Source organism: Erinaceus europaeus, chromosome 4, assembly GCF_950295315.1.
Source record: "Erinaceus europaeus chromosome 4, mEriEur2.1, whole genome shotgun sequence".
NCBI lineage: Eukaryota > Metazoa > Chordata > Mammalia > Eulipotyphla > Erinaceidae > Erinaceus > Erinaceus europaeus.
In genome coordinates, this window is record NC_080165.1 from 37,120,207 (window position 1) to 37,139,522 (window position 19,316).

Here is a 19,316-nt window from a genome sequence, read left to right on the forward strand (position 1 = left end):
AGATAAACATTTATATCTTCTGTTCTACTCTCTTGAAGAAATTTGGTGGGACATTGATAGGGATTATGTTAATCTGTATGTGTCTCTGGGTAGAATTCATGAGCATGGGGTGTCTTTTCATTTCTTTGTATCTATTTCCATTTCCTTGAGAAATGTCTCATAGTTTTCAGATAAAGGTGTTTCACTTCCTTTTTAGGTCTATCCCTAGATATTTGATTGCTTTTGCTGCTATGGCAAATAGCATCAATTTCTGGATTTCTTCTTCTGGTTCGGTGTTTGCATAGGGGAGTGCCACTGATTTTTTAATGTTGATTTTGTATCATTCCAATATACTATATTACTTGATAATTTTCAGGAGTTTCCCTACTGGATTATTTCAGATTTTCTTTTTTATGTTTTTTATTATCTTTATTTATTTATTGGATAGAGAGAGCCAGAAATGAGAGAGAAGGAGGTGATAGAGAGGGAGAGAGACAGAGAGACACCCACAGCCCTGATTCACCACTAGCAAAGCTTTCCCCTGCAGGTAGGGACTGGGAGCTCAAACCCGGGCCCTTGAGCATTGTAACACATGTGTTCAACCAGGTATGCCACCACCCAGCCCCCAGATTTTCTATATATACTATCATATCATTTGCAAATAGTGAGAGTTTGATTACTTCTCTTCTAATATGTGTCCCTTTAATATCTTTCTCTTGTCTAATTGCTATGGCTAGGACTTCTAAGACTATGTTGAGTAATAATGAAGCAGTGCAAAGCTCTGTCTTGTACTTGACCATAAAGGGAAAGCTTTCAGTTTCTCTCCATTGAGTATGATGTTGGCTGTTGTATTGCAACATATAGATTTACTAATTTTAGGATTTTTCCATCAATCCCCATTTTTTAATGTTTTGACTAAGAAGGGATGTTGGATGTTATCAAGGACTTTCCTGCATTGACTGAGATAATCATGTGATTTTAATTTTTTTTTGTTGATGAAGTTTATTTATACATTTATTGACTTATATGTATTAAACAAGCATTGTATCCCTGGGACAAATTCTACTTGGTTGTGGTGTATAGCCATAAGTTTTTGCAACACCTTCACCTATCCAAATCCAGTGCAAGGAAAATAGAAGCAGAAATATACCAATGAGACTACATCAAACTGAAAAGTTTCTACATGACAAAAGGAATCACCACCATAACTAAGAGATGTTACACACAATGGGAGAAAATCGTTATGTGTCATACGGTATATAGAGGACTGATAACCCAAATACACAAGAACTCACCAGACTTAACAATAAAAAGACCAAACCAAAAAAAAAAAAAAAAAAAAACACAAAAAAACATTGAAAAATGGGAGGAAGGTATAAACAGATTTTTTTTTCCAAAAGAAGTATTCTCTAATAATTTTAAAGCTAAACAATTTAGGATTTTTAGTATAGATGAGATGTTCAGTTTAAGAATCTTCTTTATTTGCTATCATTTCACACATATATTCCTTCACAAATATGTATCAGTCACCAACAGCAGACAGTTCGCAACATTTTGGAAATAACAAAGATAATTTTGATATCAAGCATCTCAAAATTTAGTGAGAGGAATAGGTATGAAAATAGCACCGCTATACATAAAAGGTAGAGGATGACTTATGGGCTCAATAAATTTAGTTCCTATTTTGTGTATGGTGATTACTACTTCTTGAAACCATGTACATAGTGACCTTCTATCAATACTTGAATGTTAGCTTACCCACTCTTTTGAGCTTTCTGTGACAGAACATTTTACAGTTATTTTTTTCTAGAAAAGATACTAATCTGATATTACGAAAATACTTGCTTTAAGAACCAAAAACCAATGAAGCTTATTGATCCTACTGTAAAGGGCCAGTTTACAAATAGGATTTCAGAGACTATTTCAAAAATCAGAAAAGCACAAATTTCAGTGTATACCAACTAGGACTTGATAAAGACTAAACAGCCCAGCTCCCCACCTGCAAGGTGTTGCTTCACAAGGGTGTCGCTTTCCCTTCTGTCTTCCCCTCCTGTCTCTGTCCTACCCAACAACAGTGACAGCAATAACAACAACAACAATAACAACAGCAATGATAAAGAACAACAGAAACAAAAGGGGGGAAAATAGCCTCCAGGTGCAGTGTATTAGTAGTGCATGCACTGAGCCCCAGCAATAAGCCTGGAGGCAACAAACAAACAAAAAAAATGCAAAACAGTGAAGTGATATGTTATTACCTTGGCAACACTCTATATGTGTCTAGAAATTTTTTCAGTATGTCTCTGTGTATTACACCCATCCTGCACTTCATGTGATCTGGCCTGTCCTATAGACTCTATTGGCTGAGTCACTACTTCAATCAGCATTTTACCTGTGATTAGGTACTATCTAAACAATTATCTGGCTGTGGTATTAAGAGAAGAAAAAATAAAAGAATTTATCAAATAAAAAACTAAAATCCTTGGAGATAATATTTTGTGAGATTCTTCTAGAGTTATTTGTGAGTTCAATTTACAAGTAGGAATAAATATCATGATACCTTTAATATTTACAGGTCATTCTAACTACAGATAGCCTGGTCAAATTTAAATGCTATTTTATAAGATTTCAACATGATTTAACTCTGAACATTGCCAGTTTCAATCCACCTTTAGGATTTAATTATCCAAATATGATTTGCACAACAGAAATTACACATAGCCTTCTCTACCATGACAAATTTCTGAGATTTGAAGAGCACACACTCACCAAAAATATAGAAGACATATGGCCATCCTGTTGTCTGACTGAGGAGACCACCAGTAAGTAAGATGATGAAACAGCCCATTACCATTCCTAAGGAAAAGACATGAAGATGCCTGCGGTAATATAATCACATATGGAACTTTGTGCTTCTTTCAGCCTCTGTGCCACTTGAGAAGCTAGGATGCACAGTGATTATAGGTATGAGCTGTTATCCAAACTACCTAAATTCAAATCCTGTTCCTTCACATGGTCGCTGTGTGACGATAATACAGCATCCAAATAAAATTAGGTTCTCACTTACCTGATAAAGAAATGGTGATGAGCTTGTTCCTTTCCAGTGGAGGAGCCCATCTGACCCAAATTGAGAACTGACTTGTTATGGCCATAACCTTTTAAATAAAATAAAATAAAATAAAGTTCCCTTCTCAGCTATCTGAGGTCACTTTGGTCCTTGCTCAAGAATAATATGTGTGCTTAACCCAGTACACCACTGCCCAGACTCACTGAGGTCATTTTCGAACCTGTAGTCCATTCATACTTGCGAAACATTATGCTACCTGGGCTATGCCTTGGATGATCCGAAGGACAATGAGAATGGTCACCCCAGCATCAGCTGCCAGTGGAATGCAGAGGTTCAGGACTGAGGAAATCAGTAATCCAGCACCAACCACATACTTTGCTCCAAATACTCCAGCCACATAACCACTGGGAATCGGAGTCAACAATGAGCCATAGTTGAGGGAGCTGAGGATGAGTCCCTGAGTTTCAGGACTCCAGTCATATGTAGGAGCCTAGATGATAAAACAAATGTCACAGTCCAATTTAACTAACTGGATGGCAGATTTAATTATGAGCACTTGAGAGACAAAAAAATCATAGGGATAATTGAAGTTCTTCCTTTCACCCCTCCAATTCTTCCAGTTTAATCATGTCATGAAGTGATACATATATGCCACCAAAAGATTCTTTCCACTTAATGCAGCTTTCCTGGTTATACAATATCTAAACAATTTAAATGACAGCCTAAAAATAAAGACTGTAAAAAAAAAACAAGTATCATAGGCAAATTAATAAACAAAAATGTGAAATTTCCTGTTAATAAACATTTATTCTACAAAAAAATTGCCACCAGGGTTATCACTGGGGCTGGGCACCTGCATAACAAATCCACGTCTCCAAGTGCCCTTCCCTAACCCCCCTTTTTTTTCTTTATTTGACAGGACAGAGAGAAACTGAGAGGAGAGGGAAAGACAGAGAGGGGAAGAGACAGAGATACCTGAAGTACTTGTTTCACCACTCATGAGGTTTCCCCTGGGTCCTTGAGCATGGTAACATACACTTAACCAGGGGCACCACCATCCATGTCCCCAAAGTGATTTTTTTTTTTAATGTGGAGGAAGAAAGAGGGAGTTAGCATAAATCCGTGAAGTTTATTTTGTGTTAATTTTCATCATTTCAGAAGAAGAATTCATTTCCACTAAGTGGTAACATCTATTTGGTTCATTGTAACTCTTGAATTATAGTCATTTACACTATGTGGAAGTATACAGAGGCAGATCATGTTTCTATGTTAGAGTTATTGAAACAAAAAAAATGTGCAATAAACAGTCTTTTAGGTCAAGCTATTCAAGTCAAAGAAAAGGTCCAGAATTTCATTAAACTTACCACTGCATTATATTCCTGTAGAGTTTCAGTCCTGTTGTCCTGGGAGTCAGTGAGTGGTGCTTCTGTGGAGGTATTGAGTTGAATGGACAATGTTGCATTATTCACCATAGCTGGCATAACAATGCTCATGTTCATTTGTTGGGTGTAAATGCAAATATTACAGAAATGCAAGATGAAGGCCAGTCCATAGTGGACTGAACAAAAGCCTAAAATGAGAAGATACAGAAAATTTTATAAACAGAAGCTTATTTCTCATTTTTCCTAGGTATAGAGAAAGAAGAACGCTGTAAAGCAGAAATAAAGAGAAGGGAGACATTGTTCTGTAAGCAATGGTAGACATCTATCTGTTTGGAAGACAGTTAAACAATAACTCTCCAAACCATCCCTCAACTACCTCTAAAGAATGGGGTTAGGGAGCTACTTAAATTAAAAGGGAATATAGAGTGAGGGCAACATGTCCAGGCCAGCAGTTGAGGAAGCATACAGGAGAGGTCAAAGTAGAACTAAGGAGGAAAGCCACAGATCACATGTAGGCTGGAACAGGGTATAGAAAGGACAACGGACATAGCAGATCCTGAGCCATGGAGCCCTGTTCCAGATGCTACCATAATGCCAACCTGACTTCCTGGGGCAGACGACCCCACCAATTTGTCCTGGAGCCCTGCCTCCCTAGATTCCTGCCCCACTAGAGAAAGAGACAGGCTAGGGGAATGGATCGACCTGGCAACACCCATGTTCAGCAGAGAAGCAATTATAGAAGCTAGACCTTCCACTTCCTATACCCCATAATGATCCTGGGTCCATACTCCCAGAGGGATAAAGAGTAGGAATGCTACCAGGGGAGGGGGTGGGATACAAAGTTCTGGCGGTGGGAATTATGTACCTTTCTTATTCTATGGTCTTGTCAATATTTCCATTTTATAAATAAAATTTTTAAAAAATAGTGGTAGGAAGAGGGAAGAAGGGTAGATATATGATTCTTGGTACATTACACCAAAACTAAGAACTCTGAGGAAGGAGAGGAAATAAGAGGCTGAAGTGTGGAGTTTTGAGGTCCTGGTGCATGATGGTAAAAATAGACTTAAGTTGGTGGTGAGAGCATTTTGCAAACATCTATGACAGGGACATAACCTCCTCATCTACTTCCTATTTCATTTCCCTCAATCACTCAAACTCTAACCCTGTCAGATAAAGTAAAGAATACAAAAGTTTGACAAGGGCAAAGAGACTAGCACACTTCAATGATGGCCTTTTTGATCACTATGAGGCCCTAGTCAGGGAATACTGGGATTCCCACATAGATATGATGGGCTTAGATCTCTAACAGATCTTTCTCTCTCTCCCATCACTGGTCATAATCATCAGGAACAACATTATAAATCCTCTTGTGGGCCTCTACAGGACGCTGCTGTCAATGTAGAACAACAATGGTGGAAACAGACTCAGTCTCCAAAGGGAGGCTGGATCAAAATATTCTACCACTTGAGGAAGACTGGTCTTGAAATGAGTGCAGCCTAGAATGTTCCTGGCTATGACCATGGAAAGTGACCCCAGACCAACAGGGATACAGAGGTTACACAGATTTTTTTTTGTGCTAAATATGAATAGACATAGGTCCTAGGTGAGATCAATACGTTTCACAATAATATTTATATACTTTTCCCATATTTGGAAGTGACCCTCTGCCCATATCCAGCTTTCTAGTCCTATTTTCTAGTCCAACTATACCTAAAATAGACTTCCTAGCTTCTACCAACATAAAGACCCCAAATCTCATCTGCTATATTCTTACCTTTGGATTCTTGTTTATTAAACAATTTATTCTGCTTTATAACTTAATGCTTTTGAGTCACCAAGTTGCAGATGCTACCATGATGCCAATCTGACTTCCCTGAGTAGACGACCTTACCAATGTACCCAGGAACCCCAACCTCACCAGAGCCCTGCTCCAATAAGGAAAGATAGGAACAGACTGGAGGGATGGCCCATAAGAGGATTTATAATTTATAATGCTCAGGTTTGGCATATGGTGGTGCTAGGGAATGAACATGGAACCTCAAAACCTCAGGCATGAAAGTCTTTTTCCATAACTATTAAGTTATCTCCCCAATCTTATGCTCCATCTTCTTAAAGTGAGTTTCTACATAAATTTCTTGGGTTTCTTCTGCATGCGGTATATAAACATTTTCTACTCCTTAAAAGTCTCAAAGAAAAATTCTAGTGGAATTATGAGGACATAATACAAAATTATCAGGAACAACTGTTTTGTAACTTTCTCCGTCTGATACATGTTATTTTGACATAACACTCAAATACTCAAATTTATAAATTATATTTCACAGAAAATCCTCTATTTTATCTACTATTCCCATAATTAACATTGTTTTAAATGCTTCTGTCTGGTGTTGCTCATGACTCCTTGTATCTAACCTTTCTGCAGATCAGTATGAATAGATTATTTCATTGCTATAAATGACATCTTTAACTATCAATAGTATCAGTTCTTAAATATTTTTTCATATTTAAAATATCTTGCCTTTTTCTATATTTATCTATTTTTTCAGATAACTTTATTTAAATTATAGACTATGTAAGAATTTTCTTTTAATTTTTTAAATCTTTATTTATTGATTGATAGACACACTAGAAATCAAGATGGAAGGGGGAGATAAAGAGGGAGGGAGGCAGAGAGACACCTGCAGCACTGCTTTGTCACTCGTAAAGCTTTCCCCTGCAGGGAGGGACCAGGGGCTGGAACCCAGATCCTTGTGCATTGTGTGTTCAACCAGGTGTGCCACTATCCAGCCCTTTGCTTAAGAATATTCTACCCAGGTTCAAGTCCCTGGGCTCCACCTGCAGGGAAGAAATTGTATAAGCAGTTGAATAGTATTGCAGGCATCACTCCTTCTTTCTGTTTCTCTTTTTCTTGTTCACTTTCTCTCTATGCCTCTCACCTTCTACTAGAAACAGAAAAAAAAGGGAGGGAGGGAATGACAATCAGGAATGATGAAATCATGTAGCCTCCGAGTCCCAGCAATAACCCTACTGGCAAAAAAAAAAAAGGTTTTATGATATGATCCAGATGCAAAAACAGATGAGAAGGGGAAAGGAAATGTGACAGCTATTATGTGCTGTAAAGGGAAAGTCTGTTCTCGCTAGGCAGGTATGAATTAAATATAAGCACAGATGCCCCACGGGCTTAGAATCATGAAAGATAAGGTTGATTTCCATACTTACTACTATGTACCTACTCTGAATTTTATCCTGTATCCTATTGATAGCTACTTGTCTTATACCTTGCAACAAATTATGTAATTTTCAGTAAAAAAAAAATTAATAGAGTCCTTAGTATTAAGTTATAGAATTGATAAAGTACAACATTATTGACAAGGAGTATGACCAAACGCAAAGTCAGTGTGATATAGATCCCAGTTTTATCCACAACTAGTATATTATTATTTTACCTTTTTTGGAGGTGTGTGCTTGAACCACATTTAAGTTATCATCACTGGAAATATCTCCCATTGTCTCTTTGACTTCTGTTTTAGTAGATATTTTGCTTCTATGTCAGGATTATCATTTACCTATTAAAATAAAAGGATGAAAACAAATACAAAGAAAGGAATGTATCATGGATGACACTGCACCATTTTTTCTAAGAATTAGAGAAAAGATTATTGGATAGAGAAAAATGCTAATTTAGGATTCAGGAGACATATTTTGTCAGCCAAACTATAATTGTGTGACATTGAAAAGACTATTATCCTAGATCTTAGTCTTGACTTCTCTAGAATGTGGATCTGTTGTGGATTTCCTTGATAATTATAATATCTTCTCTACTTGTGTGTTTCCCCATCTCTAATTAACAGAAGATTTACTGGATATTAAAGTTTCACAGCCTTCTAAGAAACTTCATCTGGAAGACTTCAGTGAGCAAGATTATACAAATAACTGCCTATTTTCATCCTTTAATCCTACTGAATAAAATAGAGTAAACATGTATTCACTTTATTAATTTAAAGTTTTAATTAAAACAATATTGTTACGGGGGCTGAGCGGTAGTGCAGCGGGTTAAGCACACAAAGTGCAAAGCACAAGGACTGGAGTAAGGATCCAGGTTCAAGCCCCCAACTCCCCATTTGCAGGGGCGTTGCTTCACAAGCGGTGAAGCAGGTCTGCAGGTGTCTTATCTTTCTCTCCCTCTCTCTGTAGAGCCCTCCTCTCTCAATTTCTCTCTGTCCTATCCAACAACAACAACAGCAATGGTAACAATAGCAAGGACAACAAAAATGGCCACCAGGAACAGTGGATTCATAGTGCAGGCACGGAGCTCCAGCCATAACCCTGGAGGCAAAAAAAAAATAATTAAAAGAATATATAGTTACTATTGAAGTAAGCAATTAGTTTCAGGTATATCTATGCATTATAAATCAATACTTCTATATATTATATTATGTTCACTAAAAATCAAATCGCAAACTTCCTTTTAAATATATAGCTCCAAAGATTGTACATAATTAGATGTAAAGTGAGGTACAAGCTAACACATCACTCACTTTGGGACTGCAGGTTGAAAATACATCAATTTCAATGGCACAGTGGCTTGAGATCTGGCCCCAGTGCGGATGTATCCCGATGTTCAGGTCTATATTAAGAAGAATGGAAAGCCTAACAGAACTGAAAGTCTTGAGACAGGTGAGGTAAATGCTGTGTGAAAGAGATGCAGAGGGCTAACAGACATATTATGAGTGCTTAAAGTTCTTGATTATCAGAAAAATACAAATAAAAACAAGGAGATAATGTTTTATACCTGTGAGAATGTCATGCATTAGAAAGGACAGAAGCAACAAATGATGCTGGAAATGTAATTTGGTCCAACCCTTGTGGAAAACAGTCTGAAGATTTCTCAGAACAGTAGAAATGAACCTACTCTATCACCCAGAAATTTATCTCCTGAGAAATAATTCAAAGTAAATAAAAAAAAACCCTATTCAAACAGACCTGTCTACACCTTTGTTCATAGCAACACAGTTTATAATAGTCCAAGCCTGAAAGCAACCCAGATGTCCAATAACAAATAGTGGCTCAGAAAGTTATGATATATACACAATTCAGTAGTACTCAGTTAAAAATGATGAAATCATTTCTTTTGCCTCTTCTTGTATGGAACTTGAAAGCATCATGTTATGTGAGATAAGCCAAAAAGAGACAAGTACTACATGATCTCACTTACAGGTGAAGCTTAAGAAACAAGAAAAGAGTGGCCAAATGGTTGAGCTCACATGTTACAATGCACAAGGTCCTGGGTTCAAGCCCTTGGTCTCCAACTGCAAGGGAAAAGGTTTGTGGGTAGTGAAGCAGAGTTGCAGCTGTCTGTTGGTCTCTCTCCACCTCTACCCCTCAACTCTTGATTTCTGGCTGTCTCTATACAATATTAAATAAAGATAATTTTAAAAGTGTTTGAAAAAAAGAAAGGAAGGAAGGAAGGAAGAAAGAAACAAGAAAGAAAGGGAAAACACAAATCAAAACTTCTGTTGGCTTGGGTGTGTTGCACTAAAGCAAAGGATTCTGGGTAAGGTGAGAAAGGGAGGAGATAGAGAGGGCCTTAGGGTGTATTGACACTCTGAGGTGTATCATGATGGAAAAGGATCTGCAGACACCTTTCACTGGGAGATGAGAAACTGTACCCATGTGTCAACAGCTATACTGTAAAACACACCACTCACAGACACATAAAGATAAAAGACTTTCCCACATACACCTCAAGGACATCTTTGATGAATCAAACCCAATTGCAAGGAAGACTAAAGCAGAAACAAACCAATGGGACTACATCAAATTGAAAAGCTTCTGCACATCCAAAGAAACTATTAAACAAACAGAGAGACCCCTCACAGAATGAGAGAAGATCTTCACATGCCAGACATCAGACAAGAAACTAATCACCAAAATATATAAAGAGCTCAGCAAACTTAGCCGCAAAAAAGCAAATGACCCCATCCAAAAATGGGCAGAGGAAATGAACAAAATATTCACCACAGAGGAGATCCAAAAGGCTAACAAACATATGAAAAACTGCTCTAGGTCACTGATTGTCAGAGAAATGCAAATTAAGACAACACTAAGATACCACCTCACTCCTGTAAGAATGGCATACATCAAAAAGGACAGCAGCAACAAATGCTGGAGAGGATGTGGGGACAGAGGAACCCTTTTACATTGCTGGTGGGAATGTAAATTGGTACAGCCTCTGTGGAGAGCAGTCTGGAGAACTCTCAGAAGGCTAGACATGGACCTTCCATATGATCCAGTAATTCCTCTCCTGGGGTTATACCCCAAGGACTCCATAACACCCAACCAAAAAGAGGTGTGTACTCCTATGTTCATAGCAGCACAATTCATAATAGCGAAAACCTGGAAGCAACCCAGGTGCCCAACAACAGATGAGTGGCTGAGAAAGCTGTGATATATATACACAATGGAATACTATGCAGCTATCAAGAACAATGAACCCACCTTCTCTGACCCATCTTGGACAGAGCTAGAAGGAATTAGGTTAAGTGAACTAAGTCAGAAAGATAAAGATGAGTATGGGATGATCCCACTAATCAACAGAAGCTGACTAAGAAGATCTGAAAGGGAAACTAAAAGCAGGACCTGATCAAATTGTAAGTAGGGCACCAAAGTAAAAACCCAGTGGTGAGGGGTAGACATGTAGCTTCCTGGGCCAGTGGGGGGTGGGAGTGGGCGGGAGGGATGGGTCACAGTCCTTTGGTGGTGGGAATGGTGTTTATGTACACTCCTAGCAAAATGTAGACATATAAATCAGTAGTTAATTAATATGAGAGGGGGAAATCAATTGTATGTCTCAAAGTTTCTCAAAAGACAAACTGAATCTTTTTAATATATAGGCTATGTATTTGATATGCGGACTCTCTCAAAAGCCTAGACCAAGTAGATTAGAAGCATCCAATAGCACAGCTATATACAAGATACTGGGTACTGTACAGCAAACCATAACAAAGGGACTTTTCAAAGTTAACCCAATTAACAAATAATGTGATGATAATATTAACTATCGATTGTCTTTTTGAACCCTAAGACAGCAGGAACCTCACATCTTCACTATAGAGCCCCTACTTCCCCCAGTCCTGGAACCCTTGGATAGGGCCCACTTTCCCGTATGCATCTCCCAATCCAAACCAAATAATATTGCATCCGCCGATCACAACCTAACCAAAGCAACGATTGCCACCTCAACATGCTTCACCTCAGACTGTATCCAGAGACTTCACGTGTGGAATGACAACCCTTCAACTTCACTACTCGGGTGAAACCTTTCCTTTTATAGTACACTCTAATTTCATCTCAGGTAGTTCAGTTTCTAACAAAGTCCCATAATCTAGATATACACCAGTTTCTGTGAGAGAGAGCTTATGTGCACACGTATCCATAAACTACTGCAAAACATATACCTGAAAGCAGAAGTACACTAGAGTTTGCAGTGAGTACCTCCCTAACACTTACTCTCCACTATTCCAAGCTTGGGATCCATGATTGCTCAACAAATTGTTTGGTTTCATATGTTAACTCTCTTTTCAATCACCAGGTTCCAGATGCCACCAGGATGCTGGCTAGGCTTCCCTGGATTGAAGACCCCACCAATGTGTCCTGGAGCTCAGCTTCTCCAGAGACACACCTTACTAGGGAAAGAGAGAGGCAGACTGGGAGTATGGACCGACCAGTCAACGCCCATGTTCAGCGGGGAGGCAATTGCAGGGGCCGGACCTTCTACCTTCTGCAGCCCTCAGCGACCCTGGGTCCATGCTCCCAGAGGGCTAGAGAATGGGAAAGCTACCATGGGAGGGGGTGGGTTATGGGGATTGGGTGGTGGGAATTGTGTGGAGTTGTACCCCTCCTACCTTATGTTTTTGTTCATTAATCCTTTCTTAAATAAAAAATTAAAAAAAAAAAGATAAAAGAGTAGCTTCTATAATTTCAGAACTACCAGTTTTATTTATTTATTTATTTATTTTTGAGGGGCAGAGAGATTTGCTATCATCTGAATGTTAAAACATTATTCCTGAATTGCCTCTTGTGTGTGCCTAAAACTCTCCAGGACAGTGAGAGCCCTCCACCCCCTGCCTTCAACAAAAATCACTGTTCCCAGGGTGTCTCCAGCTCCAATATCCAGTGTGGACTTTGGACTGGGGTTGGTGTGCTGCACCAAAGCAAAGGACTCTGTGGAGAGAGTGGAAGTAGGGTTCTGTGGGGTAATTTGGAGTCCTAAATTAGGGGTCCTAAATTATTCCTAAATATCTGCTTTACAGATATCATTCAAAGACTCGTGTCAATTGTACTGCATACCATTAATCACCCAATAAGATGGGAAAAGATAAAATAAAAGCACAAAGCATACCTGAAAGCAGAAGTACACAAGAGCATGCAGGGAATATCCCCAACACTTCATCTGCACTATTCCAGTCTTTGGGTCCATGATTGTTCAACAATTTGTCTGGCTTTGTATGTTAACTCTCTTTTCAGCCACCAGGTTCCGGGTGCCAGCAAGATACTAACCAGACTTCCCTGGACAGACGACCCCATCAATGTGTACTGGAGCTCCGCTTCCTCAGAGCCCCACCCTACTAGGGAAAGAGAGAGGCAGACTGGGAGTATGGATTGACCAGTCAATGCCCATGTTCAGCGGGGAAGCAATTACAGAAGCCAGACCTTCCACCCTCTGCAACCCACAACGACCCTGGATCCATGCTCCCAGAGAGATAGAGAATGGGAAGGCTGTCGGGGAGGGGATGGGATATGGAGATCGGGTTATGGGAATTGTGCGGAATTGTACCCCTCTTATTCTATGGTTTTGTTAATGTCTCCTTTCTTAAATAAAAAAAAATAATAAATTTAGAAAAAGCACAAAGCAGTGATTATAATAATGATGATGATGATGATGATAAAAGAAAAATAAAGTGAGAAAGTCTGCCATATGTTAATAGTTCTAAAAGGAGATACAAAGAAAATTGAAGAAAGGCAATAATTTAATAAATGATGAATAAAATTTTCAGAATAAATAAAATACTTAGATTCACGAATTATGGTGTATTATAGATAGAAGGGGAGAAAGTGAGCATAGTATGATAATCGATAAAGAATTAGTGTTTATAACCTCTTCTGAGTCACAAGTGCAAAGTAAAGACAAATGGGTCAAGAATTCTCACTATTAGAACAACACTATTAGGACATAAATCACTAAAATTAGAGCAGAAATAAACAACATCAAGCTATCAGGGGAGGGGATGGGATATGGAGATTGGGTGGTGGGAATTGTATGGAGTTGTTCCCCTCCTACCCTATGGTTTTGTTAATTTATCCTTTCTTAAATAAAAAATAAATTAAAAAGAAGATATCTGCAGACTTGCTTCACTGCTTATGAAGAGGCTGCAGGTGGGGAGCTGGGGATCTAAGCAGGATCCTTGCTCAGGTCCTTGTGTTTTGTACTATGTGCGCTTAACCTGAAGCGTTACCACCTGCTTCCCTCTATAATTTAGAAATTCAGAAAATAAAGGAGCACCAAAGATCTTGAAATTCTCATTCTTGTATCAACCAACTTTCAGTTTCTGAAGACTGATTCCATGTCTATTCCCTTAGTATTAATATGTATCATGCTTTTATCCTATTCACTTCATATAGAATGAGTTTTTTCCTTAGGGATGTATGCAGAGTTCAAATTATCACTGAGTGTTTCCTCCATATAGAAAGCAGCTTATAGATCTTGTTGATAACTCCAGAATAAAAATTTTTCTGTCCTCAAATTCTTCACCTCAAACACTTCACAAAGTCAACAGATTTATTTTTTGTTTTTAATTTTTCCACATACACAAATGTATTGGAAAATTCTTCTCTGTTTTGATGTTTTTATTTTTTTATTTTTATTTAAGAAAGGAGACATTAACAGAACCATAGGATAAGAGGGGTACAGTTCCACACAATTCCCACCACCCGATCTCCATATCCCATCCCCTCCCCTGATAGTCTTCCCATTCTCTATCCCTCTAGGAGTATGGACCCAGGGTCATTGTGGGTTGGTCTGATAAGTTTTATATTTTAGCCCTGATGAAAATTTGTCTCTATTCAAATACATCACTTAAATTTATTATATTACCTCAGATGTGGTCAGTATTTATATTTAATGCACCCCATAAAATAACCCAAATATATACATGTTAAGCTATAGGTCATCTAAGTCAATTCCAATATTTGGATGATATTAACTCATAAAAAGCCCAGTAAAATTTTTTTGACTTATCTGAAGATGCTTATAATTATTCAGATTCTCTATAATTATCTTTTGGACAATATTGTTTCCTGGAGTTCTGATGTAGTGGAGATGTAACCAAATATAGACAAGAAAGTAGATGAAAAGTAGATTAGAAAAATAGATAAGTAGAAAACAAAGACAAATGGAATGTATAAAAACAAGTTGGGTCAGAACTAGGTCAGAGGACTTCGTCATATGTAGAATGAAATATTCCATCCCCTGAACAATGAATGTACTTGCTAATTGGAAAAATGTCATTGTTGTTTATGGTGGTGGGCTGAAAACTCCCCTGTAATCGTAACTGCAAGAGCTAAGTGCTTTGAATTTTGCTTTTGTAGTTTCTGACTTGCTTGCTTGTACTTACAGACTTGGAGTAGACAAGGTAGTTTAACCCAAGGTTGGGGTCCAAGCACTTTCTCCAGAGTATTCCAGGCACTGGCCCACCAGTGTAAAAAGCTTCTCTTTCCGCCCATCTTGGTCTCCGTATCGTTATTGGCTATAAGACTGAAACTATTTTTTTTTTTTTTTTTAGAAAAGGACTTTTTTTTCATGCTTTTCAGTATTATCTCAGGAAAAAGGCATTCTTTTTTCCCAGCCAGGACAGCAAAGTCAGTTGTTTATTTTTTTGAGTAAAATGTTCATTCTCCTCTTCTCAAAATTAGAATATTGAGGAAAAAGATTGAAGACTTACCTGAGGGAGCTAAGGTACAGTGTTCTCATTTCTTCAAATAAATGCATCTTAAACATTTCAATATTTCCTAATCAACAGGAGGTAAATGATTACCTAGACACTTTAGCCTTTACAAAATATGAGGCATTATATTGATTCAATGATTTAATTTTTAACTTTTGTTTTATTGACTAGTAGATCCTATACAACAAATCTTCATAATTCATAACCAGTTGAGGCCATTTATTTTTTTCCCCTGATGTTCCAATTAAAATCTATATTCCTTTTCAAAGGATCCTGCTACCCTGTGTGAAGTACCATTTAGAAAACCACCTCACTAAACAAATTTACATATATCTTATGGTGGGAGCAAAGTCAGGCCTGTTGTATGGCAAAGCCCGAGCAGGCTAGGGCTAACTGCAAAGCAGGGAGTCCTGTGCTAAACTGAAGCAAAGTGTGGGAACGTTTAATGTTTGACAAATCTTCATTGGAAAAAATTATTTAGTCTAAAAATGTTATTTTAAGGTGATGTGAAAGTAAAATATTATTTTGAACATTTAAGCTATGAGTTTTACTCTAGCCTTCTAAGTTTCCATACCAGAGTTTTAATGCAGTGTAGTCCCACAGTTTTATCTTTAGTCTTTATAACTATATTTACATCATTAAAGATGCCCCTTAAAACTTACATAAAAGGGACCAATAGTTTCCTCTCAAGTGTTTGATAGGTCTCTGTTCTGACATTCTATTCTGAAACCATTTAAAATTTGCTTTTGTATATGGTCTGGCTAACATTTTTAACTTTTGGTCTATCCTCCCAAAAATCAGATAGGGCCTTGACTAAGATCACATTCGATTTATATATGGCTTTAGATAATATATTCATTTTGATGTTGATTCTTCTAACCAATGTTCTTGAGCTTAATCTGGGCTCCTCTAAAACTTAAGTATTTCTTAACTCAAGACAGGACACCATAGATATGACAACCAGACTTGAGCCCAAGAGATTATATAATGGTTATTCATCTTACATATAACTGGCCTTAAAGGCCTCAAAACTGAGATAAAGTTAATAATTATTAAATAAAAATAGACTACAAAAACTAGATGGTGACAAGAGACTAGCTTCCCTAGTTTGGCTGTTTTGGCCAGTAACAGGCTCTTTCACCTAGAGTCCTGGTCTTAGTTATAAATAATGGACTAGACCTACTCAGTGTCTGTCATTGCTCATCACTTCCCCTAAAAAGTTTTAAGTTTAAAAATTTACTTTTTTAAGAGGTAAATAAAACTAAAAAGAAAGAACATGAGTTCTAATGATTAGTAGTTACTGTCAGATGACAAAAATAATGATCTCTACTACAATATCATCATTGAAAGAGTAAATCACCCATTGAAGCCCCAATTTTTTTTTTTTAAAAAGAGGGGTCCACTACAAAAAGATTACTATATTAAAAAGACTTGTCCAAGATTTAAAAGAGACAAAAATCTGTCACTAATGTTTGGGCGAGTTTTCGCTTGTGTATTTACAGAAACATCACAGAAGCCCTTGTAGATCCTGGTGACCGTGTAACAACAGAAATTGTGGCACTCGAGCCAACAACATCAAAACTCTGAAGATTGAATGCCTGCCTGACCCACACTCCCACAAAAAGGGAGAAGATAAAGAGAAAAAAAAAGGGGGGGCAAAAAGATGAGGGTGGGTATTCCTTCCCACCCTTTGCTTCAGTTTCTCATCATTAGGGCCGAGGAAGTACCATTAATAATAAACCCCAGGTTAAATGGAAAGACTTGCTGACAGACAAATGGAAAGGACCACGTCTACTAACATTGGGAGTGAGGGTATGCTTGTGTCTTTCCACAGGACACAGATTCTCTCATCTGGATTCCTACAGTTGCAGCCAAAGAACCTGAGGAGACCTCCACCCCCTCCACAAAGCAGCTCACCTTACAGGTCCAACAGCTGATTCAAAAAGGACTTCATCAACTCCTAGGGGGAGAGGTTGATTCTTTCATATTATATAACAGTTCATATAATTATTCTTTTTTTTTTTAATTTTTTTTATTTTTTTTTAAATATTTTATTTTATTTATTTATTCCCTTTTGTTGCCCTTGTTGTTTTATTGTTGTAGTTATTATTGTTGTTGTTGTTGGATAGGACAGAGAGAAATGGAGAGAGGGAGGGGAAGACAAGAGAGGAGGAGAGAAAGACAGACACCTGCAGACCTGCTTCACCGCCTGTGAAGCGACTCCCCTGCAGGTGGGGAGCCGGGGTTCGAACCGGGATCCTTATGCCGGTCCTTGTGCTTTGCGCCACCTGCGCTTAACCCGCTGCGCTACAGCCCGACTCCCTCATATAATTATTCTTATGTCAGATATAGTGATGATGCCCCTATGTGTTTCAGCACAAACCCAGATGAACTTCTTCCTGGGTGTTTATCAGTAAATTATAAACATCTTTTAACAGCATCTCCCTCTAATTTGAACAGTAACAAAAAAAGATATTTGGGCTTTAAAATTAATGATGTTGGGATCTAAAAGATTTAATGATGCTTGGAGTGATTTTTCTGTTATCCCCTTTCCTTCCTGTTCTAAACTTTTAAAAGATTATAATCATACTCGGGAATGTATAGAAAAAACAAACAGCTTCCCTTTATGGATAGGGTGTATTTTCCCAGAATGACGAACCTTTGCTCCCCAAAACAGTACTTGTATAATAATAATAGATTATTCTTTTCCTAACCCAGATCTGAATTAGAGATTACATTATCAAAAACAGAGTATTGTTTTTAATTGGTATGACTTTTTTAGTACCTAAGCCTGAACCAATGTTTAGGACAGGCTTTGGACTAGGATGGGTTAATCCCCTACACTCAGTACAAATTGATGATGAAGATTCACGAGTGTATCCTGATTTATTTAGGCTTTTTGCTGCCATGAACTTAGTTTATTTACAAAGGCCTCAGGGGTCTTCAGTAGGTAGTTAAATCAGGGCTTGTATTTCCCCACCACATGCTTTCCTTATAAAAAAAAAAAAAAAAAAAAACTCTTCTGCATCTCTTTCTATACACAAAGGAAAATTTGGGATTTTTATTATTGAATGTCAAGGTTGTATTTTGAAAAACTGTATTACTTCTTCTATGAGTGTGGAAATGTTGGTTATTTTACATCAACCCCCTTATATGTCATGCTCCCAGTAGAATTGAGAGAACCTTGGTTTGATGACCCAGGAATTCAGGCTTTGATCACTATTACAGATGCATTAAAAAGACCAAAAATATTTATATCTGAATTAATATTAGAAATTACAGCACTTACAGAAATTAATTAGCTCAGTAGCTATAACAACTACTACTCTAGTACAACAAAAGTGTACTGCTCATTGTGTAGATAAGCTTTCAAAAAATGTTTCTGTAGCCCTTATGACACAGGAAAAGAAAGAAAGTTAGATGCTAGAGTTAATACTCTTGAAAAGGCAGTTCTACACATAGGAACTCAGATTCAAAATATGAAGACCAGAATGACCACAAGATGCCACTCAAACTTTAAATGGACTGGTGTTTCCTCCTTTTTATATAATGATTTACCCACCCATGGGAAAATGTTAAAAACCACTTGAAAGGTCTTTGGTCTGCCACAAATATTTCTTTAGATTTATAAGATTTACACAAACAAGTCCTGTCTATTGGTCAGGCTCATGTGCTGTGGGCCAGTGCTTCAGAGGTGGCTGCGTCCTTTTCTGAACAGCTTCTTAATTTTGTCCATAATAAGACATGGAATTTTCTTCTAATAGGCATTATTTTGGCTGTTGTACTCATACTGCTTCTTGTACTTCCAGTCATCATCAAACTTCTATACAAAAGCATTCAGTCCATTCAAGTGGAATTAGAGACCATCATACTGGAAAATAAAGAAAG

The 19,316-nt window shown here is 37.7% G+C and overlaps 1 protein-coding gene across 5 annotated transcripts in view; it reads right to left on the reverse strand.

Moving 5' to 3' along the window:
• The window catches only part of SLC17A4 (solute carrier family 17 member 4), a 33,277-nt gene extending 17,826 nt beyond the window's left edge, over positions 1 to 15,451 (reverse strand). The window contains exons 1-6 of one of the 5 annotated variants that reach the window (XM_016189512.2): positions 8,964 to 10,139; positions 7,872 to 7,991; positions 4,408 to 4,613; positions 3,300 to 3,533; positions 3,044 to 3,131; positions 2,746 to 2,832 (exon numbers count right to left, since the gene is read on the reverse strand). In XM_016189512.2, coding sequence (XP_016044998.2) covers positions 2,746 to 2,832; positions 3,044 to 3,131; positions 3,300 to 3,533; positions 4,408 to 4,613; positions 7,872 to 7,932 — 676 coding nt within the window. In that variant the 5' untranslated portion in view covers positions 7,933 to 7,991; positions 8,964 to 10,139. Of the gene's footprint in view, positions 1 to 2,745; positions 2,833 to 3,043; positions 3,132 to 3,299; positions 3,534 to 4,407; positions 4,614 to 7,103; positions 7,257 to 7,871; positions 7,992 to 8,963; positions 10,140 to 15,425 lie in introns of those variants that run through there. The other 4 variants (XM_060189274.1, XM_060189275.1, XM_016189513.2 and 1 more) reach the window with 4 other exon arrangements.
• Between the last annotated feature and the right edge of the window lie 3,865 nt (positions 15,452 to 19,316).